Source organism: Balaenoptera acutorostrata, chromosome 20 (assembly GCF_949987535.1).
Source record: "Balaenoptera acutorostrata chromosome 20, mBalAcu1.1, whole genome shotgun sequence".
NCBI lineage: Eukaryota > Metazoa > Chordata > Mammalia > Artiodactyla > Balaenopteridae > Balaenoptera > Balaenoptera acutorostrata.
Window position 1 is genome coordinate 29,302,615 of NC_080083.1, and position 27,193 is coordinate 29,329,807.

Sequence of the window (27,193 nt, forward strand, 5' to 3'; positions counted from 1 at the left end):
AAAAAAAAAAGAAAAAAATGTAGCAGTGTTTATGTAAATAATCTTAAGCTGTTTCATGGTTTTTATTTTTATCTTTTGAGAATTGCTTTCACTTCTGGGGGAGAGTCACCAACAATGAGGTTGATTTAAATTTGTGATCATATTGTTTAAACAAGCCACTTTCAGTTAATACTCCTGCATATTATATTCCTTCAATATTTCTATGGAAGACACCACTGTAGGTCAAGGTATTTTATTCTGATTTGATCTAATTTTTATCTCACTCATTTTTTTTCCCCTTGGGTAAATGCCATTCACACTGATGTTTCTAAACCTAGGTGGCCATTCACAAATTTTCCCCATACTGACCACATCCCCTCTTTGACCAAGCTGTTGTACTGTATGAAAGGCTGTGTGTCGTCATGCCCATCATCTCTTTCAAAATCCATCCCCAGACTTCCTTCTCTCCTGCATCCCATTACCTAATTAGCCTCACCACAGTTTGCTAGCTCCTTACTGTCTTCTGCATGTTCCTAAGTCATTGCTAGGATGTGACCTGACATCTGCTGGTTCATTGTTTTCTTAATCCTTCCTATGTTATTTTATATCATTATGTTTTACCTATTTTTATTAGTTATTTCCTTTGTGACCTTTCCCTCTCCCACCAATTCACTGAGCCCAGGGGCTGGACAGAGCAGTTCAGTAAACCTTCAATCCATGTTCATTTTTCTGACTTTTAGAAAAAAAATTTAAAGAAATATACTACTTTGAAACTTAGGGAGAGGCAGTCTGGCACACTGAAGGGATCTGAGTCTTTAATGTTAGACAAAGCTAGGTACAAATCCTAGTTTTGCTTTTGGCAAGTTTCTAAACCTCTTAGCCTCCTTATCTGTGAAATGAGTAAGATAATGTTTATCTCCTGGAGTTCTTGGGGAAATTAATGAAATAACCATGGAAAGCACCCTTCTAGTGCTCACCAACTTGGCAGGTGTTAAAGGAAAGGAAACTAGAATTATAGGTGAAAGAATTCCCCGCTTTCCAAAGCTCTCACTGCATGCAAAGTAAACACTCCTAACAGTCTGGCTTAATGTCCCCTTGAGAGTCTGAAGTTTAGGGTGTGTGGGACGGTGTGGATAGGCTACCTGGAGGGGGCCACATCTACATTCCAGGGGTCATAAGGGAAAGGATCAAGAAATCAGCCATAGGGCTTCCTTGGTGGCACAGTGGTTAAGAATCTACCTGCCAATGCAAGGGACACGGGTTGGAGCCCTGGCCCAGGAAGATCCCACATGCTGCGGACCAACTAAGCCCGCGCACCACAACTACTAAGCCTGAGCTCTAGAGCCCACAAGCCACAACTAATGAGCCCACGTGCCACAACTACTGAAGCCTGCACGCCTAGAGCCCGTGCTCTGCAATGAGAAGCCACGACAATGAGAAGCCCATGCACCACAACAAATAGCAGCCCCCGCTCACCGCAACTAGAGAAAGCCCGCGCACAGCAACGAAGACCCAACAGAGCAAAAAATTAATTAATTAATTAATTAATTAATTATTTAAAGAAAGAAATCAGCCATTTGGGACTTCCCTGGCCATCTAGTGGTTAGGACTCTGTGCTTCCACTGCAGGGGGCACAGGTTTGATCCCTGGTCGGGGAACTAGGATCCCGCATGCCACGTGACGTGACACCGCCAAAAAAAATTAAAATTAAAAAAACAAAAATAAAAAATAAAAACAAACATTATCATTTACGACTTTGAAGATGATTAAAAGTTGTACATAGCTTAGTTCATCCCAAGAACCCTACCCCTCCCCCCCCAAAAAAATCAGCGATTCATTCACTATCCTTTGGACCTCTTATACAGCAAGCCCTCTGAGTTTAGGTTTTTCCCACAGGACCCTGATTCAAATCTACTTTTTGGTTTATTTGGAAGCTGCTTGGATTAAATAAATAAATAAAAGGATAACACAAGCATCCCTGAGGAGGACTTCCTCCTTTGAGTTTCTCATAGAATCTGAGTTAGACAGTGCTTGTCATATGACAGACAAGGAAAGGTTTTCTTAAAATCTACCCCAGAACCTCGCACAACAGCCTAGGTGTAGCTGACCTTGAAAATGACGAAGGAATAAATGAACGGAGGGATGGAGAAATGATGAGGAAGGAATAAATGACACAGAGCCAGGACTAGAACGCAGACAGAGGTCCTTGTTTGCTGCTATTTTCATTACAATTTCTTTCACGTTTCGTGTCTCACCTCCTCCTTTACAATTTTTCTTCCTCTGTCCTCCGGCTCTTCTATTTTCTCGCTCCAACTCCACCCCTTCTACAAGTGAGCCGCCCTTCTAGCTCTCCGCCCCTCCCCGTGCTCCGCTCCTCCGCCACGAGGCCCCTCCCCTCCGCCCCGGCGCTGCGGGATGAATGGCAGAGTTACCGCTGCTCCACTCTGGGCGCTGATTGGCCGCCCGGCGCGGTGGCGCGCCGACGGCCGCGGGATCACGCAGACGGGCGGGGCGGACGGGGGCGGAGCCGGGCTCCGCGCCGGGGCGGGGCGCGGGCTACCGTGGGTGGAGGAGCCGGGAGGCTGGAGGCGGGAGGCGCTGGGGCCGTTTAAGCGGCTTCCCTCCCGCCCCCAGCCGCCTGGTCTGGCTCCGGCCCTGTCCCGACCCTCGGCCTGGCCCACTCCGACCCTGCCTGGCTGAGTGGTCCGCCGGGCACGCGGCGGCCTCCGGAGCAGCCCAAGCCCATGAGGGCCGCGCGCCCGGCCGCCGGCGCTGACGAGACCGAGCTCCTGGCCCACGAGGAGAAGCAGAGGATCAATGCGGTTCCAGAATCGATTCCAGCGGTGAGAGGGATGGCGCCCCCGCCCCACCGCCCGTGCCGAGACCGGGTCCCGGATCCCGTCTCTTCCCGCGTGGGTCCCGGCTCCTCACCTGGGTCCATCCCCTGTGGATCCCGCGCCTCGGCCGGGGACCGGCTCCCGGGGAATTCGCCTCTCTGCTATCCCTGGGTGATCCCCTTCCTCCAAAGACCAGGATCTCGTGCCTGACCCGGGTCCCCCCTCGCGATCTGCGGACGTCGGATTCCCAGACCTCGGACCACGAGCCTGCCCTCCTCCCGTGGTATCCCATTGCTCACCCGGCTTCACCCCATCCAGGCGGGGCTCTTGCTTGCTCTGAGGACCCGAACCCCAGCCGCAGGCGCCGCCCCCGAGTCTTCCGACCCCGGCTTTGCCCTCCATCCCTTACCGGGAGCTTGGAGGGCTCCCGGTGCGCGCGGAACCGGGGCCCATTCTTTGCTGCGCCCTGCAGCGAGAGTTGTGGTAAAGCGGGGGTGCTGGCCGTTTTAGGTGCTTTGTCTTTGAACGGCCGTAGCAACGGGGAAACTGAGGCAGGCTCTGCTGGTTTAGTCTTGCCTGGCCAGGTCCGGGCCCTGAGGGTACTCAGGCTTAGAGTCCCAGGGCGTGCTATTTGGGGCGCCGCGAAGGGGCAAGTTAGCGTCCGGGTGGTGAGACCTGCTGTTGAGGCGCCGGTGTTAGGAAACGAGGAGGAGGAACCGAGGAGGCACCACCGGAAGGCTGGCCGGCTGCCCTTTCGCTGGAGAGCCGATGGTAACGCCAGCCTGGGAAGGTACCGTGGCCTTAATCCCGACCCCGGGTCTCTGCCATTTAGCAATGGATGGAGGCTGGCCATAGTTCCGAGAGGAAGCTCTGGGCTTTTTTTTCTAATCTCCTTCGTTTAAGTGGTTGAAAGTTCACCTCTCCTGTGTTGTGGTAACTCTCCATCCCTTTGTCTGAATCAGGCAGCCATCCCCATTCCCAGACCCTCACCCTGAGCAGGCTAGCTTAGTGTGAAGTGACAGGGGGGATTTGAAAAAAGACAAAGAATGCATGAAGTCTTCCAAGGAGGTTATTGTTGAGTTTTTAGGCACTGCTTTTTATTTCAAGATTTTAAAGTGCACTTTTTTTTTTTCTTTCCAACTTCCTAATCCCTTGACGCCCCCTCTCCCATTCTGATCTTATTCCTCCTCCAGTCCCACAGAATAAGGAGGGAAATGTGCAGAGAGAGTTGTGGTGGATTGTGCCATCAGAAGGGTGATCAGTTTGAAGACTTGGATTAACTTCCGAATATTGCTCATCACTCAGGGTGTTGAATGCCTGGCAGTATTCCCCTCGTGGGATATCATATCAGTACTTCTAAAGGCAAAAAGAAACCATGATGTTCTGGCTTGAGAACATGAAGTCAGCCACGAGGACTGGAGGGGCTTTAAGGGAGGATGTAACACAGGTTCAATAATGGTTGGCAAAGCCCTGTGCATGTGGTTTGTTTGATTTGGTTTTACTTCTCTGCACATCTCTGCTCTTCCTGTTTTCAGAGAACAGTGGCAATATTCTGTGAAATTACTGGTTTTTGTTAGATTAAGAGTTGTATTTCTTTTCTATCCTTTCAGTTCTTCTCTAGAAAGAAGAAAAAGAAAAGGAACCTGTTTTATTGTTTGTCGCACAAACATTAAAAGTGTTAAGAGAAATGAAAAACAAACCTTATTTAGGACCCTACCGTAATCTCAGCTGGTGGAACTTTTATTTATTTATTTTTTTAATAAATTTATTTATTTATTTATTTTTGGCTGCGTAGGGTCTTCGTTGATGCGCACAGGCTTTCTCTAGTTGCAGCGAGTGGGGGCTACTCTTCATTGTGGTGCACGGGCTTCTCGTTGTGGTGGCTTCTCTTGTTGCGGAGCATGGGCTCTAGGCACGCGGGCTTCAGTAGTTGTGGCACATGGGCTCAGTAGTTGTGGCTCACGGGCTCTAGAGCACAGGCTCAGTAGTTGTGGCACATGGGCTTTGTTCCTCTGTGGCATGTGGGATCTTCCTGGACCAGGGCTAGAACCCATGTCCCCTGCATTGGCAAGTGGATTCTTAACCACTGTGCCACCAGGGAAGCCCTGAACTTTTCTTTTTGCTCGACACTAATCTATCCAGTCCTTATTATCACAGTTGTAAGGTGATATTGCGTTCTACTTCATTCATTTAAAAATGAAAAAATACAGGCGTTTTCTTTTAGTGCAGCATAGACATTGTAATTTTCTCAGCGGCTGCACAATATCAATGGATATTTAACAGTTATTTTCTTGATGACATCTAGACCTACCCCAATTTTCTTTGAACAGTGAATGATCCCATAATTTCTTGTTTTTCTGTATTATAGGCTAGAGTGGAAAGATATTTCTAAGAGTCAATTTGAACTTAGAAATAAAGCCTGCAAATAAAAAGTAATATAACAAAAAAAATCATGGTTTTTGTGGTCCATACATTAACATGTTGAGAGTACTGTTATACATCTCTTAAAAGCTGTGTTTATTATACATCTTTTGAGCATTCAGGAGCCATACAAGTAGGTAAATGACAGAGGAACTAGAAAGAGGAACACACCGTCTTTGAACCCATGTGTTCCTTCTGATAGATTTACCAGGACTCCATTGAAGAGCATTTGACTGCAGTAAAAACATTTCATTAGGCCATAGTTTGTGGCTATGTCTAAATTATAAGAAAACCTGAACACCTTGCTGGTTTGTTCATAATGGAAACTTGGTGGTCACTGTGGCTTTGGATCAACTTCCAGAGTTCTGACATATCTGTGGAGGAGGGCTGTAAGGATGCCTAACCCAGTGTAATAAGTGGAGGGCTTTATAAAGGCATGGCTTCTCCAAAAGCTTAGGATGTGAAAAATCCCAGCGGGACATCTTTTATCTTTTGTGCTTTATCCCTTCCACACTTGATTCCACCCCCCACCCCCCACCCAACCCCCCTCCACACAGAGTCATTCTCTCCCTTTCACAGCATCTCTGACTGATTAGAATACCTGCTAACATTTATTAAGTGCTTACTGGTGCTCATCCTCAACTGTAACCCTGGAAGGCAAATTTTATACCCATTTAATAGAAGAACAAATAGGGTTAGAGAATAAAAGAGAGCTTGCCATCATCACACAGCAAGGAAGGGGCACACTGAAGGGTTCAATTTCATGTCTCTCTCTACCACCCATGCAGCCATTCACCTCTGTTTCCCCGCCCACATCACAACATCTGTATGACAGCGCAGAGGCCTAGGACCCAGAGCTTCTAATGTATCTTATTGGTTATCTTATTGGTGCATGCTCGTTTCTCCAGTCTGGCAACCAAAATTCCAAGGAAAAGGATGCTCCTTTCCTTAGCCCCAGCCTCATGACCACTGGTTAGCTTCAAATTGAATATGTGGCAAAGCATATAATTCTAAAGCATTAGAAGTCTTCCAGGACTGCCTATTGCCTTTTTTTTTTTTTTCAATTTTTTTTTTAACATCTTTATTGGAGTATAATTGCTTTACAATGGTGTGTTAGTTTCTGCTTTATAACAAAGTGAATCAGTTATACATATACGTATGTTCCCATATCTCTTCCCTCTTGCATCTCCCTCCCTCCCACCCTCCCTATCCCACCCCTCTAGGTGGTCACAAAGCACGGAGCTGATCTCCCTGTGCTATGCGGCTGCTTCCCACTAGCTATCTATTTTACGTTTGGTAGTGTATATATGTCCATGCCACTCTCTCACTTTGTCACAGCTTACTCTTCCCCCTCCCCATATCCTCAAGTCCATTCTCTAGTAGGTCTGTGTCTTTATTCCCGTCTTGCCACTAGGTTCTTCATGACTTTTTTTTTTTCCCTTAGATTCCATATATATGTGTTAGCATACTGTATTTGTTTTTCTCTTTCTGACTTACTTCACTCTGTATGACAGACTCTAACTCCATCCACCTCATTACAAATACCTCCATTTCATTTCTTTTTATGGCTGAGTAATATTCCATTGTATATATGTGCCACATCTTCTTTATCCATTCATCTGTCGATGGACATTTAGGTTGCTTCCATGTCCTGGCTATTGTAAATAGAGCTGCAATGAACATTTTGGTACATGACTCTTTTTGACCTATGGTTTTCTCAGGGTATATGCCCAGTAGTGGGATTGCTGGGTCGTATGGTAGTTCTATTTGTAGTTTTTTAAGGAACCGCCATACTGTTCTCCATAGTGGCTGTATCAATTTACATTCCCACCAACAGTGCAAGAGTGTTCCCTTTTCTCCACACCCTCTCCAGCATTTATTGTTTCTAGATTTTTTTGATGATGGCCATTCTGACCGGTGTGAGATGATATCTCATTGTAGTTTTGATTTGCATTTCTCTAATGATTAATGATGTTGAGCATTCTTTCATGTGTTTGTTGGCAATCTGTATATCTTCTTTGGAGAAATATCTGTTTAGGTCTTCTGCCCATTTTTGGATTGGGTTGTTTGTTTTTTTGTTATTGAGCTGCATGAGCTGCTTGTAAATTTTGGAGATTAATCCTTTGTCAGTTGCTTCATTTGCAAATATTTTCTCCCATTCTGAGGGTTGTCTTTTCATCTTGTTTATGGTTTCCTTTGCTGTGCAAAAGCTTTTAAGTTTCATTAGGTCCCATTTGTTTATTTTTGTTTTTATTTCCATTTCTCTAGGAGCTGGGCCTTTTTTTGTTTGTTTGTTTTTTGGCGTGTTCTCAGAGCACTGAATCATAGGCATGGGGTAGTTTCCTTATGTATGCCATTTCCCTTATTTAAGTTAAATGTATCCCACCACTATCACTACCTCTGGCAGCAGACACTTTTCCTAAATATCATGCTTATTCATATAAGGAAGCTAATTAATAAGGTTGTGCACAGGGTCAGCTTATGTTGCCCCATCAAGTGATGTTGAAGGAGCCCTTCGAATGTCCATGGTATTGGCCTTTGAGAATTTTATTTTCATGAGATTGAGGATTCTCTTTGCTCTAAGACTGCCTGTTTTTCTTTGTTGCATACAGAATCCCCAGTGAAACTAATTGACGAGTGGATCTTTCTCGGGTAGGATAAAATACTTCAGCAGCAGGCAGAATGTCTGTCTTTCTATTCATTCATACAGCACTTATTTATTAAACTCCAGCAATAAGCTGGGCCTTGTGTTTGGAACTGGAAATGAAATGGTGGACAAGATGGCCTTCATGGAATTCACATTACAGTGGGAGAAGATGAAATAAAAAATAAACAAGTTCAAAAAGTCCAATTCTTACTAATTGTGTTAAGGGCTCTGGTGGAGTGAGGAGGGCTGAAGTGATACTTTAGGTAGGATGGTCAGGGAAGCCTCTCCAAGGAGGTTACATTTGAGCTGAGCTTGACCCGTGAGAGGAGAGCTGGGCATTCTGCAGAAGAATGTTCTAGTTAGAAGTAAACAGCAAACACAGACACCCTGAGGCAGATAAGACCTGGGTGGTTTGAGGAGCAGAAAGGATGCGGTTGGTTGGAGGCGGAGAGTGAGAGGAAGGTAGCACCAGGCTGGAGAAGTGGTGAGGGCTTGTGGCCTGCGGAGGGTGCAGTGTTATCCCAAGCACTTTGGGAAGCCAGACAGATTTTAAGCTGTGGTTAGTGTTTGATGTGATCTGGTGCTGATAGACTTGTGGCTGCTGAGTAAAGAAGAGAGTCCATGTGTGGGCAGGCAGGGAGACCAGAGACTTTGTATGTTTACAGACCAGAGGTGTTGATGTCTTGATTTAAGGTAGGATCTTTGGAACTGTAGAGAGGGGAACTGATTTGGAATATATTTTGAAGGTAGCATTGATGGCGCTTGCATGTGGAATATGGGGAACACAGAGGAATCAAGGACAACTTCTGAGATTTGATCTTAGGCCTCTGAGATCTGCTGGTGGGTTGCAGGTTTACCTTCGGAAGGCCACTGCTTTGAGCTAAATTTAAAGTGTGCTAAGGAGTGTCCCCAGGTCCCTCTCTTCATAGTTTTGAAATTCTATCATGGGGAGAGCATGAGGACACTGGGCCAGGGGAAGCGGAGAGAGTGTTGAAAGAGAAAGTGAGGGGATGAATGAACAAACCCTCGTCAACTAAAAACTTTAATCACCTTCCCTCAAACCCTCTGAAGCTGGCTGGATGCTCTCTTCTAGCACTGGATAACCATTAGGGTGGCTTTGCTTTAAGTAGAGGTGTCTTCCATAAGTGGGTGCTATTTCCCATAACTCTTGATAACCTTCCTCATTCTTTTTGGGGGGAAGAGAATAGGCTCAGTGTGTGGGAGTTTATTTGCATTTTACATCTGCTTTTCCATTTAGGTCTTGGGCGACTAATTTCTTCATAGTGATTTCTGCAGGAGACCTTGTTGGAGGCTTGATTGTACCCTGGCAGATCAGAGAGAAATGGAAAAATGCATTGTAAATTTCCCGGCAGAACCATGTGCTGTCCCATGGGGCCCCAGACAGTGATCTGTGCCTGGAATACTTGCTCTTCCCTTTCCGTATTGCCGGAATCTTGGCCCTGCCCTTAAGGAGAAACTACCTTAAGTCACATGGGTGGGATATTTTTCTCTGCAACTTCTGAGTTTATTTTTAACCTGAGTGATTCCAGGTGGGCAGGGACTAAGTTGTCACAAACATGGCCACTGAGCTTCTCTGCTTTTAGGAGAAAATTTGAAAGTCTATCCCTGTCACTGTGTAATAGCCTGACTATTTTTAGATTGGGCTGCCAGAGATATAAATTGCTATTTTAGTCTGCAGCCTGGTGGTGGGTAGTCAGACCCTACTTACTGTGCCCTGCACAGAGTGCTCGCAGTTTAATCTACCTTCAACCATCCCGGAGCCTTGCTCTTTACCCTTTGCAATTCCTAATAGGATATGCTACTTACAGCCCTGTCTTATGTCTCAGGCTAATGATTTGGTAGATCCTTGAATGCTAGGGACACTTTTAAAGCATCCTCCCCAAGAGTGTAGTTATTTTCCTTTTTACTAATAACTGCCATATAGCAACACTCTCGTTCCTTAGGAAATTTAGTAAAATTATTTAAAGGATTGTCAGGGGAGAAAAGATTTATTTATCTATGTGTGAGAATAGCTTGGAATAATTCTGAAGCTGTTAACTGCACATTTCTCTTAAACAGTTTCCAAGCCATCTGGTGAATTCCATTCCATATGTGTATATTTTGCATGCTAGTTAGATAGCTACCCATTGGTGGTCCAAGTAAGGTATCTTCAAGGTCCCAAATCCATTTCCTAGTGGATCTGCCACTTGAACTCTCTATGTTGGGTTAGCAGGGACTGCCACTTTATATATCTGCTCTAGGGATAACAGGCCCTTCTTAATTCAGGGAGAAAGTATTGGCTAGTCTTTTGTTCTTAAAATGGGCACTGTTTGGAATCGCTTGACCATGTGTTTTAGTCAGTTTTTGGCAACCTGGCTGTGCCGTTTGGTTTAGCCTGGTACCATTTTTTCATCATGTTAATTAATAAGGTGTAACTAGTGATGAATAGCAAAATCTCCTCCCCCTACCCCCTTAAACTAGCTCAAGCAAAAAGCTACTTTATTGTGCAAAGGCTGTTGACATCTTGCATGCCCCAAGCACAGGAATGCTGAGACCTGAATGCTATCATGGCTCTCTTAACCTCCGTTATTTCTCTGCATCTGCTTCTTTCAGGCAGCTGCCTTTTTATCTTCCTGAGTTTACATCTCCCTCCTTCTAAAGAACACACAGACTAAACCAGAATCCCTCATGAAACATGGCATGGGTATGAATTGGGGCTGGGGGGATCCTCACCCACACACTGAAATAGAAGAAGACTGTTTATCTCTTCATGTCCGATGGTATTTGTGCTTTTCACTGCTTTGCCGGTTGCCACAAAATTAGCCCAAAGGGGATATGGAATATGGGCATATGTCTATATGTGTAACAGATTTTGATATTTAGATACATACACATGTGTGTATGTATGAATTTTATAGACAGTGTATCAGGTGCTAGTCACATATTTAGATTTTTGAAGGAAACTCTTTTAATTCAGGAAGAATGCAGGTGAAAACGTACCTCTTGTTTCAGGTGCCAGGAGGCAGCCAGGTATCATTTATTTAAGCTGTCTAGTGCCAGAACAAGTAATGCAATATAGGGAAACTAGTTCAACAGGCCTGCTAATCATGGGATGGAGGCTTTAAAGATCTACATGTATACGCTTTATACATTTTGAGAGAAAAAATAGAAACCTTTCAAATACACTGAATTTGCATTAAATGGTGGTTTCTGGTATTTGTTAAGTTTAGAAAAATGACCTTGATTTTTTTTTTTTTTCTGTTAAGATATAAGATTTGGTTGTACCATTTTTTTATTTTTAATTTTTTTACTGTGGGGATACCAGTTGAAGGGGGTGGATATGGTTTTTGTTTGTTTTTGGTTGGTAGAAAGTTTTTCTTTTAAATGAACTGAAAGAATACTTAATCTGATAAACTAGGGCATTCGCTTTAGGATCATGGCTGTTGGCTCAGTTTACAACTGTTTAGTGGCTTTGGTTTTGTTCCCGCAACTAGGTATTTCCAGCAGTCACCTCTTCAGTTAGAATAGACTAGACAACCACTGACAAGCTTCACCATTGTTCTCTACACGCTCTGAGCTTTTCTCACGTGATGTCTTTGTCTCTACAGGTTCATGAACCACCGGGCCCCAGCCAATGGCCGCTACAAACCAACTTGTTATGAACATGCTGCTAACTGTTACACACATGCAGTGAGTATGAGTTTTCTGCCTTTTCCGTCCTTCCCAAAGGGCTTTGGTGGGAGGAAGGGGCAATCATCTCTGTTAACCTCAGCCCCGTTAGTCGGGTTTACCCATCTCTGTGACCTTACCTTCCAAAGTGTCAGTGCTAGGTCATGTCACCAGAAACTGTGAGCATGTCAGACACTTTGAGTGCTCTGACTACAGTCAGCTCTGTCTATCCTGGACTTGCTTTCTCAGACAAGATCGTCTTTGAAAGAATAATAATAGTAAGTACCTTAGTTATAAAAGAAAACCAAAGAAAACTATGAAGACTGTCACCCCTGGAATGAAATGAATCACCTTTTCAGGACAGTCAGCTGTGTTTATTGGCAAGAAGAATTCACCATTTGTTAAAAAAGGTGGGTTTTTTTCCCTGAGTGATCCCCTAAAACAGGTAGCCACAACCTCTCCATCACCACTGTGGTCATTGCTTCTCAGAGCAGATGTTAGTCCATATTGTAGAAGAAAAGTTTGATTTAATCCCTAAATTCTTAATTTTTTTGATAGTAGAAGAAAAGGCTGATTTAATCCCTAAATTCCTAATTTTTTTCTTCCTTATAAAAACAAAACATATTCATTATAAGAAACATAGAAAATACTGAAGAATATATGAGAAAAACAGAACTAGCTAGAAATAAATTGTTAACACTTGGGTGCATTTCTTCTTTTTGTCTGTGGTGTTTGTAAATATGTGTGTATTTTCATAGTTTTCCTATTAATTTCATTTTATTGGCATTTTCTTGTGTCATTATAAATTTCCTTTTATCTATGATTTCATTATTCCCTTTGAAAGCTGTATTTAGTGAGACTTTCGAGGGAAAAATGGTGGCTGGTGTATAGTCTGAAGACAAGAAATAGAGAAGGAGGCCAATTTATTCCTTTAGTGAAGTGTTAGAACAGGCTAATTTAATTATTTTAGACAGTGTTAGTACAATGTGTAGGTTATATACATATGTTATTAGAATAAAACTTGCTTGAATTCAAGTTGTGCCTTTTCATTTCTTGAACCCTTCTTCAAAGAATAGTCAGTATTTCTATAAAGGAGTCATGATGCCAAATAAACCTGAAATAAGCTAGTTTTTGGTGGATTTCTTTGTAATCTAATAGAACAATGCTGTTTAGTCATTACTTAGCAGAAATCAAACTTTATAAAGTATCAGTTTTATGTATTGTAATAGTGGAATTCAAATATTACTTGGTAATATTGAAACGTTATTCTCATCACTGTCCTTTTTCTTTAGATGCTCAAAAGATTTTTATTTAAATAATTAATATGCTGAAATCTTACTAAATTTTTTTTCTTTAGAAAAAAGTTTGTACCTGACATGCCTGCCCTGGATTCCATAAAAGGGCTTCAATAATGAAATTTGGAGTAACCTCACTAGTGGACAGTCTCCCTGGACCCATGGTTTGGATTCTCGGGGCAGGAAGGATTTAGTGGAATTCTCTAGACTTGAGCTGACCCCTGTCTTTGCATTAGTGAATGCTTTGTGAAGTGAGCTTCACAACACCAGAGGGTCAAAATGTTTAGAGTCCAAACTTGGTTTTAAAGAATGCACAGCCTAATTTGATTGTCAGCTATACCTGCCTGGATATCCATCTTTTATTCTTTTTATTTTTAATTGAAGTATAAATATAATATTTACAATATTATATCAGTTTCAGGTGTACAGCAAAGTGATTCAGTTATATATATATATATACACACACACACACATATTTTTCAAATTGTTTTCCATTATAGGTTATTACAAGATACTGAATATAGTTCCCTGTGCTATACAGTGAGTCCTTGCTGCTTATCTATTTTATATATAGTAGTGTGTATTTGTTAATCCCATACTGCTAATTTATCCCCCACTCCCTTTCCCCTTTGGGAACCTTATGTTTCTGTATCTGTGTCTGTTTCTGTTTTGTATATAGATTCATTTATATTATTTTTTAAATTTCACGTAGAAGTGATACCATATATTTGTCTTTCTCTGACTTACTTCACTTAGTATGATAATCTCTAGGTCTATCCACGTTGCCGCAAATTGTCAATATTTCATGCTTTTTTAGGCTGAGTAATAGTCCAGTGTGTGTGTGTAATATATATATCCATTCATCTGTTGATGGGCATTTGGTTTCTTTCCATCTTTTATTCTTAACTAAATGTCTGATGAATTTAACAGAGATTAAAGCTACTTCTGAAGTTAATTGTCCACAGGCCCCTTAGAAAATGTAGGAGTATGTGTATTTAAATCTAGGTCAGCATTAGGATATAAAGAATATAGAAGTTTGAATAACAGTTTATATGGCCTATTCCTTCACTTATTGTTCCAATGTACATCCACCATTTTATGGATATGCCTTTACCAACAGCAAAACACTGATAAAAGTTACAAAAATAGTGCTCTGATAGTGTTCATAATACTGACCAATAAAAGCAACCAATGAGGGACTTCCCTGGTGGTCCAGTGGTTAAGACTCCACACTTCCAACGCAGGGGACCCAGGTTCAATCCCTGGTCGGGGAACTAAGATCCCATATACCACAACTAAAGCCTTCGCGCTGCAGTGAAGACCCAGCGCAGCCAAAATAAATAAATAAATAATAAATTTTTTTAAAAAAACAACCAATGAAATGCTTATTACTTAGCATAATGTTGAGCATTTAAATATAATGGTTTGGCTGTTGAGATGCACAGCTCACCTTTACGAATAATATTTGCTTGAGATAGACCTGAATAATCCCTTAGTTTATCTCTTCTGGACTGTCACAAGGAACACTTGTAGAAACCAAAGTTAAGGAAAAACTGACAAAACATCCACATTAATTTTTTAGAACAGAAAATGTCTTCTTATTAAACTTACTAAACTGTATCCCTGATTTTGGGATTTCAGAGAGCAGTAAAATTTCTAAAACTGACAAAACAAGAAACTTCCATCTAATGTCATCATTTCATTAAAGAGAAGATACTTTAACATGAAAAAAGTAGAAAGGACATAATCTCAAAATTAATTAAATTGTTTTTTGAAAATCTTTGTTGTCCTTAATTTTCTCTTTGTTCTGGGCCATTGAATACTTCAGCATTTGAAATTCAGTGCTGATCTCATCTGGGGGATTTAATATTCTGTTTCAAGAGGGAAATAGAAGGTGTTGGAGACAAAAAAGATAAGATTGCTAAAGTTTGCATTCTTTGCCAGGTATGTTTATTCTGCTATCTAATAAAGTAGTTTATTTCTTCTGATGATTTCTGTTATTATAAAATGTTTACTAGTCACACTGATATGACTAGACATTGAAATTTGTGTCCATATGTAGTGTAAAATGTGGTGCAGAAAACAAAGTTCTCTCTAAGATTCTAGTCTCTTAAAATTATTTGAATAAGTAGGAGTTGATTACTCTTGCCTACATGAAAGGTGCTATTAAAAATGAAATAACCCTTTCACTCTGCAGTAGCTCGCAAATTGGTGGAATGTAGATATCCAAACCAGAAATCAGGACATATGATTTGAACAAATGATTTATTTGAGTGTGGTATGTACATAATAGTTACTGACTTGATTCATTTAGTTACCCTTTGCTGGAATATTGGGATTTCAGTAGCACATGGGGGAAACAGGAAAGAATATTTAAAGATCAAGACCTCCCTGGGAAATCTGGGTACATGCTTGCCATTTGAATATTTTAAGTGCCTACCCTAAATCACATTAGAGAATACGATGAAATGTGTTCTTAATTAACGAAATTAGGATAGAGGACATTTGTTTTGCAACAATTGAGTAATGTTTCATTCTTACTGCTTGACTGTGTACCCATTGGTGGACACAGGTCCTGGGCCCTAAACAGCAGTACTTGTTTTCAGTGCCGTAAACGGACAACTTCATCTGGCTCTCGTTATGATTATCCAGGAAAGGCAAATGTTTGTTTTAAAATGATCTTCCTAAAATTGCCCCTGGTAAACCTATGTATTTTTAATAAAGTTCTCAATTCAGTGTTTTGCTGAATGTTTACTTTTCTTTCCCTTTCTCTCAGTTCCTCATTGTTCCAGCCATTGTGGGCAGTGCCCTCCTCCACCGGCTGTCTGATGACTGCTGGGAAAAGATAACAGCATGGATTTATGGAATGGGCCTCTGTGCCCTCTTCATTGTTTCCACAGTATTTCACATCGTATCATGGAAAAAGAGCCACTTAAGGTACAGTGGATGGTACGCTGTTTCAACAGGTCACTCACAATAGTTGGCTCGGGTTAGCCTCTCACGCTGGCATGCTTTGGTCAGGTGAGGCAAAGAGTGGACATTTTCCTGCCTGGTAGAGTCTAATGCTGTCCCGACACTCAGGAAATTTCCTATGGATTGGACAGAATTTGAGCACCCCTATCTGTGTCTTAAGAAAGCAGATCTTTGCTCAGAAACTGAACAAAACCACATTGCTTCCTCAGGACTTACAATGTAAAATCCTGACACCTGTTTTCCAGTGTGTCAGCACACTAAGGAAGAGCATGGCAGCTGCAGGGTGATGACCAGTACTCTGGACTTGCAGTCACCAGATGGGCTTTGAGTCCAAGCCCTGCCACTTAGCCTTGTGTAGCCTCAGTTTCTTCATCACTAAAATGAGAATGGTAATGCCCGACTGGCGGGCTGTTGTGATAGGTGAATGAGATGATGCATGTGAGAATGATTTGAAAATTACAAATCACTACAGCTGTACTACAGGTATATTACAGCTAGGGTTTACTGTTTTGCAAAGTTCAGCTTTCAGAATTAGGTCCCGTGCATCTACTCAAACAAAATTCACATATGTTGCTACAGTTAGCTGTCAAGCACTTTCCAAACAATATTGTGATCCTTAGCCTCCCAATGAGAAGGACATAAAAGCATTCACCCTTTGAATGAAGGGTTAATTTGGGCGATACAAAGGTAGCAGCACACCATCTAGTTGCTTATGAAATGGATTCTGCACAACCCAAAAGGGCAAAGTTTCTTTTCAAAAAGGAGGACTCAGAACAGACTTAGAGTGATTTAATGTAATATTAGAAGATAACTTTTGGGGGCTTCCCTAGTGGCACAGTGGTTAAGAATCCTGCCTGCCAATGCAGGGGGCACAGGTTCGAGCCCTGGTCCGGGAAGATCCCACATGTCGCAGAGCAACTAAGCCCGTGCACCACAACTACTGAGCCTGTGCTCTAGAGCCCGCGAGCCACAACTATTGAGTCCGCATGCCACAACTACTGAAGCCTGTGCACCTAGAGCCCGTGCTTCACAACAAGAGAAGCCACCTCAATGAGAAGCCTGCGCACCACAACGAAGAGTAGCCCCCGCTCGCCGCAACTAGAGAAAAGCCTGCGTGCAGCAACGAAGACCCAACACAGTCAAAAAATAAATAAATAAAATTAAAAACAAGGTAACTTTTGGTTTTATAGATAGAATGTTCAAAAAAATCTCGTTATTCAAACAATCTAATATTAAAAAGATATGCTTTATTTAAGAGCAGGATTTGGGATTCATATGATGATTCCTAGTTTCCTCACATGTAAAATCAGACTTTTAGAGCTGGAAGGATCCTTAGGGAACATCTGATCCAAACCCCATAATTTTCTCCTGGGGAAACTGAGACTCAGTGATTCCAGCAGAATCTGATCATCCCAGGATCTCTGACTCCCAGTCCTGAGGTTTATTTCCACTGCACCCTTTACAATATTGCTCATAGTTTGCAGTCTGCTACCTTTGCCTATAAGCTGACAGTTCCCAGGGCTTAACATAAAACTACAGCATTGAATCACGAGGGAGCTCTGGTACACACTCAAAAGCAAGCCTCAAAAGTACTTGTCCTGGCTCTTCAGGATGCACTGTTGCAGAGCCCAGAGGCAGGAGCACTTCATTATCTTCTTGGCCCGATCCAGTGCTTGTGGTTGCCTTTGCTGTCTAGATATCTGAATCAGAGAGTTGTAGGTGCCTGCTTCGTTATTCAGGGCCTCCCTGTCAGGGCCTGAGAAGAAAGTGTAATAGAAACTAGTCTCTCTTGAACCTTGAAATAGCACTGCTAGAATCATAAGCCACATGTGGATTTTTGCTCTGCATTAATTCTGTAAAATATCCCAAGTATAGCCTTAATTTAAGTAAAAGAGGGAAGGGAACAAGCATTTATTGAGTACCTACTACGTGCTAGGTGCTGTGCTAAATGCATGGCTACATCGTCTCATTTAATGTTCACACGCACTCTGTGATAGAGATGATATTACTTCTGCTTCACCCTTGAGGAGAGTGAGGGTCAGAGATGGGTGGTGGGTCTTGAATAAAACTGCACTCTTGACTATACCTGCTGCAACAGTGCATAACAGCCTAGAAAGCAGAATTAGAAAGACCCCAGACCTGGCTTGGAATCACAGTCATCCAAGGAGTTATTCTTCTCTTCCCTGCATCTTCTACCTCATCTTCTAGCCCTTTTAAATCAGGATCTTCTGGACTGGAGTTTGTGACTGTATTTTATAAGCTCCCCAGGCGATTCTGAAAGGCAGTTAAGTTTGAGAAACATTAATCTAGTGTTTGCTTTTTTAGATCTAAATTATTTTCACTTCTTCACTAACATGTGACTAAAACATCCTCAGCCTGCTTTGGTCGACACAGAGTGTGTGATGAGGCAAAATCTAGTACTTGTGCACCACCAAACCACAGCTACTACCCCTTGGACTGGAAATGGATTCAAGACAGTGCAATGCATTTGTACTTTTAAATTACCTCAGGAACTTCCCTAGCAGTCCAGTGGTTAACACTCTGCGCTTCCACTGCAGGAAGTGCAGGTTTGATCCCTGGTCGGGGAGCTAAGATCCCGCGCACTGTACGGTGTGGCCAAAAATTTATAAATAAATAAATAACCTCAGTAAAGGGCGGATTCTGTCTAATCCGTTTTGTGAATAGACCTCAGTGAGCCAAATCTTTGTACACTTCCTGACTCTTCAGTTTTAGAAGGAAAAACTTGCTTAGAAGCCCAGATCACGGGGCTTCCCTGGTGGCACAGTGGTTAAGAATCCGCCTGCCAATGCAGGGGGACATGGGTTTGAGCCCCGGTCCGGGAAGATCCCACATGCCACGGAGCAACTGAGCCCATGCGCCACAACTACTGAGCCTGGGCTCTAGAGCCCGTGAGCCACAACTACTAAGGCCTGTGCGCCTAGAGCCCGTGCTCCTCAATGAGAAGCCACTGCAGTGAGAAGCCTGTGCACCGCAACGAAGAGTAGCCCCCGCTCGCTGCAGCTAGAGAAAGTCCGCGCACAGCAACAAAGACCCAATGCAGCCAAAAATAAATAAAATAAATAAGTTTGTTAAAACAAAAAAAGAAGAAGCAGCCCAGGTGGCTACCCTCTTGACAGCAAATGCGCCTTTTTTTTTTTTTCTGGTTTGTGTTATTGCCGTTCCTAAATTAGTTTCTACATTTGCTTTATTGCAGCTTACTGTCTACACTAAGATTTGGAGTAAAAGCTGCTTGTAAGGCATTCTAAAAAGAATGTGGCTTTGGGGACTATTTACTGAGCCTTCATGATTTTGTGCCCTGCACTATGATAGGGGTTGAGAGGTGGTCTGCCCTCAAGGAATTTCATTTTCCTATTAGATAAGATCTAAAAAAAATAGAAAATAGCAGAAAAGACAGATTTTGAATTCCTGATTATTGTGGGGCTCTTACATGGAGAGGATCTATGGTATATGCAATCTTAAAAATAATATAAAGCTTTTACTTCTGGCTCCATATTATTAAAAATCGCTGTGCGACTTTGAAGGCCAAGTTATAAATGCCATGAGAACCAAGAACAAGAGTGGCAGTTGTGACATAGTGGAGTGATAACCCCTACTTCCAGTCGTAAAATTTTCTGAAAACTCTAACTTGTTCCCCCCCCACAGGACAGTGGAGCATTGCTTTCACATGTGTGATAGAATGGTTATCTATTTCTTCATTGCTGCATCTTACGCCCCATGGTAAGATACAGTCTTTATATTTTTGAAGATAGTGTTTTTATGAGAGAATTCTCGGTCCTTCTTCCCTCCCTTCTTCCTATCCCTGCTCCCCGGTTCCCCTACCCCAACACACGTACATGCTTTTTTTTTTTCTTTCCCATTTTGATTTACTTGGGTCAGATTGCAGATTTTAAGGGGAGAATGTTACTGCCATTCAGAATACATATCTGGCACTGGATTGTTTGAGAGAAGTGCTACTAAGTTGTGTGTAGGCAGCACGCTGACTTTTGAAATATGTTACCTTTGCCTTCCATATTCTTTGTATATGCTTCTGCTGCTGCTCAGAATACCTGGACACCTAATTGTTTAAGTGGAAATACTGTAAATACGTACAAAGAAAACAAGCTCACTTTTGAAATTTATACTGTTGGTCTTCACAGCACAGTAGCTACTATGTATGGAGTGCATTTCTCATTTCTTTAGCTATATGAATAAGAGAACTAGCCTAATTAGTTAGCTATTTAAAATACCTAGTATTCAGTTCAATGTCCTTGTTCTTCCTGCCTTTTTGGTATAGATCAGATAGGGTCTTTTGCTGCTCTGAAGCCCATAATTAAAGAAACACTGATTTTCCTCTGTCAAGATATGGTCCAGTTTTAACCACTCAGAAATTCATATTATGCCATCAACTATATATCATTAGAAACAGCAGGCCTCTAGATTCTGACTAATGCAGCATCCATCATTCAAAAGAAACCTAATTATCTGTTGGAGTAAAGAGTAAGTGCTGTCTCTCCCCAGTAACTGTTACTAAATTATAGGTCTGAATCATATTGGAGCGAGAATACTTAAAGGCTTTTGTGAAGTATACCTCAATTTAAAATAAGTAAATAAAAATTTTAAATGTAGACTGAGGAATCAAATATTACAGTAGGCAGTTTGTTCGCATGTACTCATCGATATGCAGGTGGTACCTTTTCCATTTGGAAATATTTTGTAGTAATAGCCATTCAGAACATTTTATTTTCTTATCTATTCTTAATCTGAATTTAGTACAGGTGAATTTGCAGCATTTTAAGTTCAGGCCTCACAAGAGTCCATGGTTAAATTCTAACCTACAAGTATCTTCCATAACATGTATTGGGCTAGATCTTCTCATGTTCTCTCTTGGTGGAGAAATTGATAATGGAGACATTTGGTCTGTGTATTAGGTATCCACTGTGTGTATGTGATCTGGTTCAGGGTTTTGTTGCATTCTCAGTAAGCTTTGTAAACAATCTGCTCCCAAATACATAGTCAGGAACAACAAGGCAAGTAGCCTTTACAGCAGTCTGCCTAATAAGGAAAGTCGGTCATCACAGATGTGCTGGGACTTACTTCTACAAGTCTCCTTTTAGCTGGTTCTATTTTTAAACCACATTGGAACTAATTCTAAGTCTTAAAGCTTGAAACGACAATTTTATCCTTGAGTTATTAATTTTATCCCAATTGCCCAAATACTTCCAACCACATGTTGACTGCTTTTTCTTTCTGGTCTTGTCCTGGTACCTTCTCTCCCAGTTTTCAAGACTAGAGGAAAATACAGGTTGTATGAATTCCCTTCATTTATCACTTCTGTTCTTTGTTGTCATGTTTACATTTTTAGGTTAAATCTCCGTGAACTTGGACCCCTGGCATCTCATATGCGTTGGTTTATCTGGCTCATGGCAGCTGGAGGAACCATTTATGTATTTCTCTACCATGAAAAGTAAGAGAAAATAATTTACATTTGATAGCTTTAAAATTAACTTCCCTAAATTTTAGCTACATTACAGTACAATTTACTTTATATTTGCAGTTCAAAATAGTAGAAATACATAAATAGAATATATATTGTTTTAACAAATCTTTAGAACCATTTGATATTCATCATTGGTCTACAGACTGCTGCAGACAGAAATGAATGGTGCCTGTGTGATATATGATATAGTTGAAGGACAGGGTGCACTTGTCCCTCATCTAAAACGACAGTTTTGGAGTCAGTCAGACCTCATTTCACATCCTCAGCCAGGCTAGTCTTATCAGCAAACTAGCCTTATCCTCTGTGACTTACAGTTACCACATGAGAAAAATAACTGCTTTTCTAAGTTTCTTTGTAGGTTGAAGATAATAGCTATTAAGCCCCCACAGAACACCTAGATAGGAACCCAGAGGATGTTCCAACCTAGGACTCCCTGAGAAAGGGTACATTTGGAAGGGCATCTAAACCCTTAGTATCCTCACCATGGGACACACCTTTTTTAACCCGTTTTTCATATCTCCTAGTCTTAAGTGTGAAGCAATATAAAAAGAAAACTTATTGAAATTTAGCAGCTTAGTTCTAGAGGAGACCTTCAAGGTCATCTATTTGTGCTTCATGTTTAAAAAATGAGAACATTTAGTACATGCATCAAATTAGTGACTCATCTGGAATTAGGACCCATGTGTCCTAGTTCCTCTTCCATGGCTCTTTTCATTATTTCACATGCCTGAACTTGAGAAACTCACAACTGTGAAATAATTGTCATTGGATACAGTTTATTAAATTCTTTATCTATTGTTTTTGGCAGAATGGCCCTCAGAATTAAACATAACTTGTGTTTGTCACAAAGTAATAAATTGTTTTCTCTTTTCAGAAGAAAGTGGTAGTTTTAGCTAACTTCTCTCTGATTTGAAGTTCACTTAAATGCATTTTTGACCATAATTAGCAATTTTGAGTGGTATTATGCGTTATATATATATCCAAGGGAACAGTTTGCTTCTCAGGCTCAAACCCCTAATTTATATCCTTGGATAAATTAGGAAGTAAAGTAAGACAACTCTCTTTTCTCCTATTCCAGGCCTTCTAATATAAACCAAACCCACATTCTTCCCCAGTTCCCTGATATGATTACTTCATGGTGGACTTTGAGTATAAAACACTAAGAATGAGATGCGAGTCACCCTTGGCCACTGGGTTTGGCAGGTATTACAGAGAACGTAAATGGTGCCACGTACCGTTCTAGGCCCTGCAGACCCAAACATGAACAGAACTTGGCCCCTGCCTTCGAGGAACTTCGAGTCTAGTTTGATTAGGCATAAATATAAGTTGAATTTCAGTACAGTGTGTTTTTTAGCATTTTCAGACTTCTGCACCTAAGGTGATGAGCCTTACAAGCTGGAGTTTGTACAGATACAAAATTAAGAGACAATCAAAAAACACATGCCCTCAAAAAATAAAAAAAAATTTTTTAAAAAGTAAAAAAAAAAAACCAATAACAACAAAAAACACATGCCCTTAGTTCCTTAGGGCTCCCATCCCTTTGCCACTGATAAACTGCTCCAAGCTATTCCCTGTGCAGCTTCATAATTTCAGTGTCTTATAACGATGGATTGGAATGGCGATGAAGGCAAACACTCTGGGATCAGAAACGGAAAATGCATGGTGAACTGGATTCAGTGATAGCTTTTGGCAGAGAACGTTTTACATGTAGTATGTGGAATTTGATGCCTTATCAATCCTGAAAGAAATGCTAGTTCACTGTTACTCAACTACAGTATTTCAGTTAGAGCCCTAATGGTCTCCTACAGGGAAAATACATTTCATTTGAATAGTCAAGAGTTTACATTTGTTTTTCAAAAGAAAAAGGGAGAAACTGGTAAAGAAATAGTCTGAGTGTTGTAGGAATAGATATATTAAATTAATTTAAGTTAAATTAACACATTTCTATTCTGCAGGTATAAGGTGGTTGAGCTCTTTTTCTATCTCACAATGGGGTTTTCTCCAGCCTTGGTGGTGACATCAATGGTAAGAAGTTGCTTCATAATTTAAGTTATTTCACCTTATTTTCTTTTAAATCGCTGTGACTCTTAATATGTCTATAGATACGATCCGAAGCTTTTCTTTCTGAAGTTATGACATGTCCAATAACTAGAGATTCAAAAGAAAAAATATAAATTACAAAGTGCCACAACTTGTACTACCTACTGTCTGTAGTTTGGAAAAGCTATACATCTAAGTGTGACTCCTTCTATATGGTAATCTGCTGCATTTGTTCTTTGGGATAACCCTTCTGTTCACCCCACCTCCACTCCCACCCTTTTCCCAAAGAGCTGTGAGATTATGTGAAGGTGGGAATTTCTACTTGGATTACTTAGTGTCTTAACCCTAAATCCATGGCGAGGGTAAAATTTGAGGTTTCTTACAATGAAGAAAATATAAATTAGTGACTTCTTTTTTTTTAGAGCAGAAGGTTTTTTTCTTGATTAATTTATTTATTTCTGGCTGCATTGGGTCTTCGTTGCTGCGAGCGGGAGCTACTCTTCATTGCAGTGTGCGGGCTTCTCATTGTGGTGGCTTCTCTTGTTGCAGAGCACCGGCTCTAGGCGCACGGGCTTCAGTAGTTGTGGCATGCAGGCTCAGTAGTTGTGGCGCACGGGCTTAGTTGCTCCGCAGCATGTGGGATCTTCCCAGACCAGGGCTCGAACCCGTGTCCCCTGCATTGGCAGGCGTACTCTTAACCACTGTGCCATCAGGGAAGTCCCGTGACTTCTTAGAACTTAAGAATTGGAAGGACCTCAAAAGGTCATTTGGCTCAACATTTTATTGGATATTTCTCAAATCCCTTCACTCTTACTTTTCCTTTCACTTGCTTTTAAGTCATATTATTTCTCTTTCTCAGGAAAGTGCTTTTTTTTTTAACTTTGCTTGAAATTTTCTTTTGGGGACTTTGATGGGTGAAAGTGTGGCATTCATTACCTTTAGTAGGCATTTGCACGTATGTGTTTTGTACTCCCATTCAGACTGATTACTGTCGAGAAATCAATGTTTATCTCTCAATTTAAAACAATAACATAACAACCTCACGATCCCATCTACGCGTCACTTGTGCCTTTAGCTTATGTTTCCCCAGTCCTACACTCTGCATTTTGGGGCACCAGCCACTGTGTGTTTAGTTTGAACTCTCTTCTCAGCCTACAAGGGTCAGAATTGTACCTATAAATTCCTCCTGAGCTCATAGGCAAGTTATAAGAATGTAATTTTGCTGTGCATAGTTCTTGCCCTGGTCACAAAAACACCTGTAAAAGGTTTAGGATTTATAGGTTTGCTTATGTTTTTTCAGAGGGTATGTCTTATGAGAATGTATCAAGATACGTTCTTTGAGATACGAGATTTATAATGGCTTTAATGATTACCTCGTAGCAAAAATACATACAGTTTAGCTGGTAAAAGCAACAGGGAATAGTGAGGAGAGGGAGGTGAAAGTCAGAAATGAGAAGATCTGCCTTGAAGGCCATATAGATAAGAGGGCGGTTGAAGACACCCAGAGCAAGGTCTGTGTTGATGGGTCACTAATCATTAGAGTGGAACTTCAAGTAAATTCCCTCTGGCTATCATAAGAGCAAGTTTATCCAGTATTTTTACTAGCCTAAATCTTTCATTGACATTTTCAAGTAGTACAATAGCAGGTGACTAATGTTTATGTTAATCAAGCAGGAAAATCCCCACACTTGCCCAGATAGAACTTAGAATCAAGCAGAAAAATACAATTCATATAAAATAAGAAATTACCATAAAGTTTTACAATGTCTTTGATTGAGGAAAGTACAGCCTACTATGGGAGCACGTGATAGATGTACCAGAGGAAATGCTATTTAAGCTGATTCAGAAAGACAAATAGGAGCCAAGAGATGGAAGGATTGATGCAGGTGGTACAGGAAAAGGATACAGCATGAAGGAAGCCCCAGAGATGCGGAGAGCACGAGCATCTGAATATGCATATATGCATGAGGGGTTGTAATTATGCAGGTAGCACGAGTCTCGTGATAAAACTCGTGAGCTAGACAGAGACCAGATCAGAAAGAACCACACAGGCCATCTGAAGGAACAAAGAAACAGTACAAGTGATGAAGACTCAAACCTTTGGTGTTCCGGTCAGAATAATGGGTATCGGAATTACCCTTCTACCATAAAGAACTTATAAAAGTAGGAAAAGTATGTGAAACAACTATTTTTTGGCATTGGACACAGACATATAGGACTATGATGCTTGCGGGGAGAGAAACCAAAAGATGAGCTTCACACGCACTGCAGTTTTCTCCCCGGAATGCTTTCCAAACTGCGAAAGAAAATGGAGTCCAAGAGCAGCAGTCTGGGTGGAGGGAACAAACCAGCATTTCAGCTCCCGAGCCAGCTGCAGTTTTGGGGCAGGTTACTGGAGAGGAGGGAACTTCACAGAGAAGAGTCTCCAGAAATCTACAAGGGGTTTCCCTGAGTCCTTGCCCGAATACTAAGCTGCATTTGTGCAGGGCAACACTCTGCGTGCACTGGCTGAGGATAGCTATTGGAAGGCTGTGAGATAAATGGAGATTCCAGAAGGAGCCTAGTACTGGGAGATACCAGAGTTCCAGCCAGCCAGAGCAGGAGACCATGCTGAACAACTTAGGTATTCCATTGACCCTAGCAAGACCACACCTTAGGATAAGAGCTACTCTGGCCCTAGAGTGAGAGCGGCTCTGGCACTGCCATAACAAAGCCCAGAAACCTCGAAATGATAAAATTGATGCTTCGGTAAATAAACTGCCTACTGGAACAAGCTCAACATTCCTTCGAGGAAGACAACAAAATCTATACTCTTTAACAACTCGGCATCCATTATCCAAACAAATACTACTAGACAAGCAAGAAGGGCCAAATGGAAATTCTAGATCTGAAAACTATATGTTAAGAAAAAAATTTATTTGGAGGGGTTTAATAACAGATGGGATACTGCAGAAGAAAAGATCAGTGAACTTGAAAATGAATAGTCAGGCCTCAGACTGGGAGAAAATATTTGCTTTCTCTATATGTATCTGACAAAGGGTGTGTATCAAATATTGTAGCACTCTAAGTCAATAATAAAAAGCCAATCCTATAAAAATGGGTAAAACACTTGAACAGACACTTTATAAAGAGAAAGAGATACAAGTATCCAGTAAGCCCTTGAAAAACTGCTCAGTGTAACTAGTCATCAGAGAAATCAGGGAAATGAAAATTAAAACCTCAACATGCCACCACTACACACCCTATAGAATAGTTAAAATTAAATTAAAAGACTGATGGCACCAAAACCCAGCAAGGACATGAAATAACTAGAACCCTAATTCATTGTTGGGGAGAGTATAAAATGGTATAACCACTTTGGAAATTTGTTTAGCAGTTTAGTATAAAATTAAGCATAAATTTATGACAACAAAAATGAAAACATATATCTACAAAAGGACTTGTAAAACAATATAAATGTTAATTTTATTCATGATAGCCCCAAAATGGAAAAGATAAACAAATTATGTTAAATAAATCAATGGAATGCTAAGTAATAGAAAGGAATGAATAACTGATATACAGTAGCACATGCATGAATCTCAAAAACATTATTTTGAGCAAAAAGGAAGCCAGACACAAAAATGTACATACAGTATAATTCCATTTATGTGAGGTTCTAGAACAGAGATGCTTAGTCTGTGGTAATTGCAATAAGAACAGTAGTTGCCTTAGTGGAAGGGCAAACCTTACTGTTCACTTAATATCTATGCATTACACTATGTAAATTAATCATCAATTTTTAAAACACCCCCTCCCCCCAAAAAAGGAATATAAGTTCAGGAAATAAAACACT

General features: G+C 41.2%; 1 protein-coding gene across 3 annotated transcripts in view; it reads left to right on the forward strand.

Moving 5' to 3' along the window:
• The first annotated feature begins 2,501 nt into the window (after positions 1-2,501).
• Positions 2,502-27,193, forward strand: part of MMD (monocyte to macrophage differentiation associated) — a 28,465-nt gene continuing 3,773 nt past the window's right edge. The window contains exons 1-7 of one of the 3 annotated variants that reach the window (XM_057536574.1): positions 2,502-2,822; positions 11,493-11,574; positions 11,913-11,963; positions 15,625-15,785; positions 19,485-19,559; positions 21,184-21,285; positions 23,274-23,343. In XM_057536574.1, the coding sequence (XP_057392557.1) occupies positions 2,797-2,822; positions 11,493-11,574; positions 11,913-11,963; positions 15,625-15,785; positions 19,485-19,559; positions 21,184-21,285; positions 23,274-23,343 (567 nt within the window). In that variant the 5' untranslated portion in view covers positions 2,502-2,796. The remainder of the gene's footprint in view (positions 2,823-11,492; positions 11,575-11,912; positions 11,964-15,624; positions 15,786-19,484; positions 19,560-21,183; positions 21,286-23,273; positions 23,344-27,193) is intronic. The other 2 variants (XM_057536575.1, XM_007177293.3) reach the window with 2 other exon arrangements.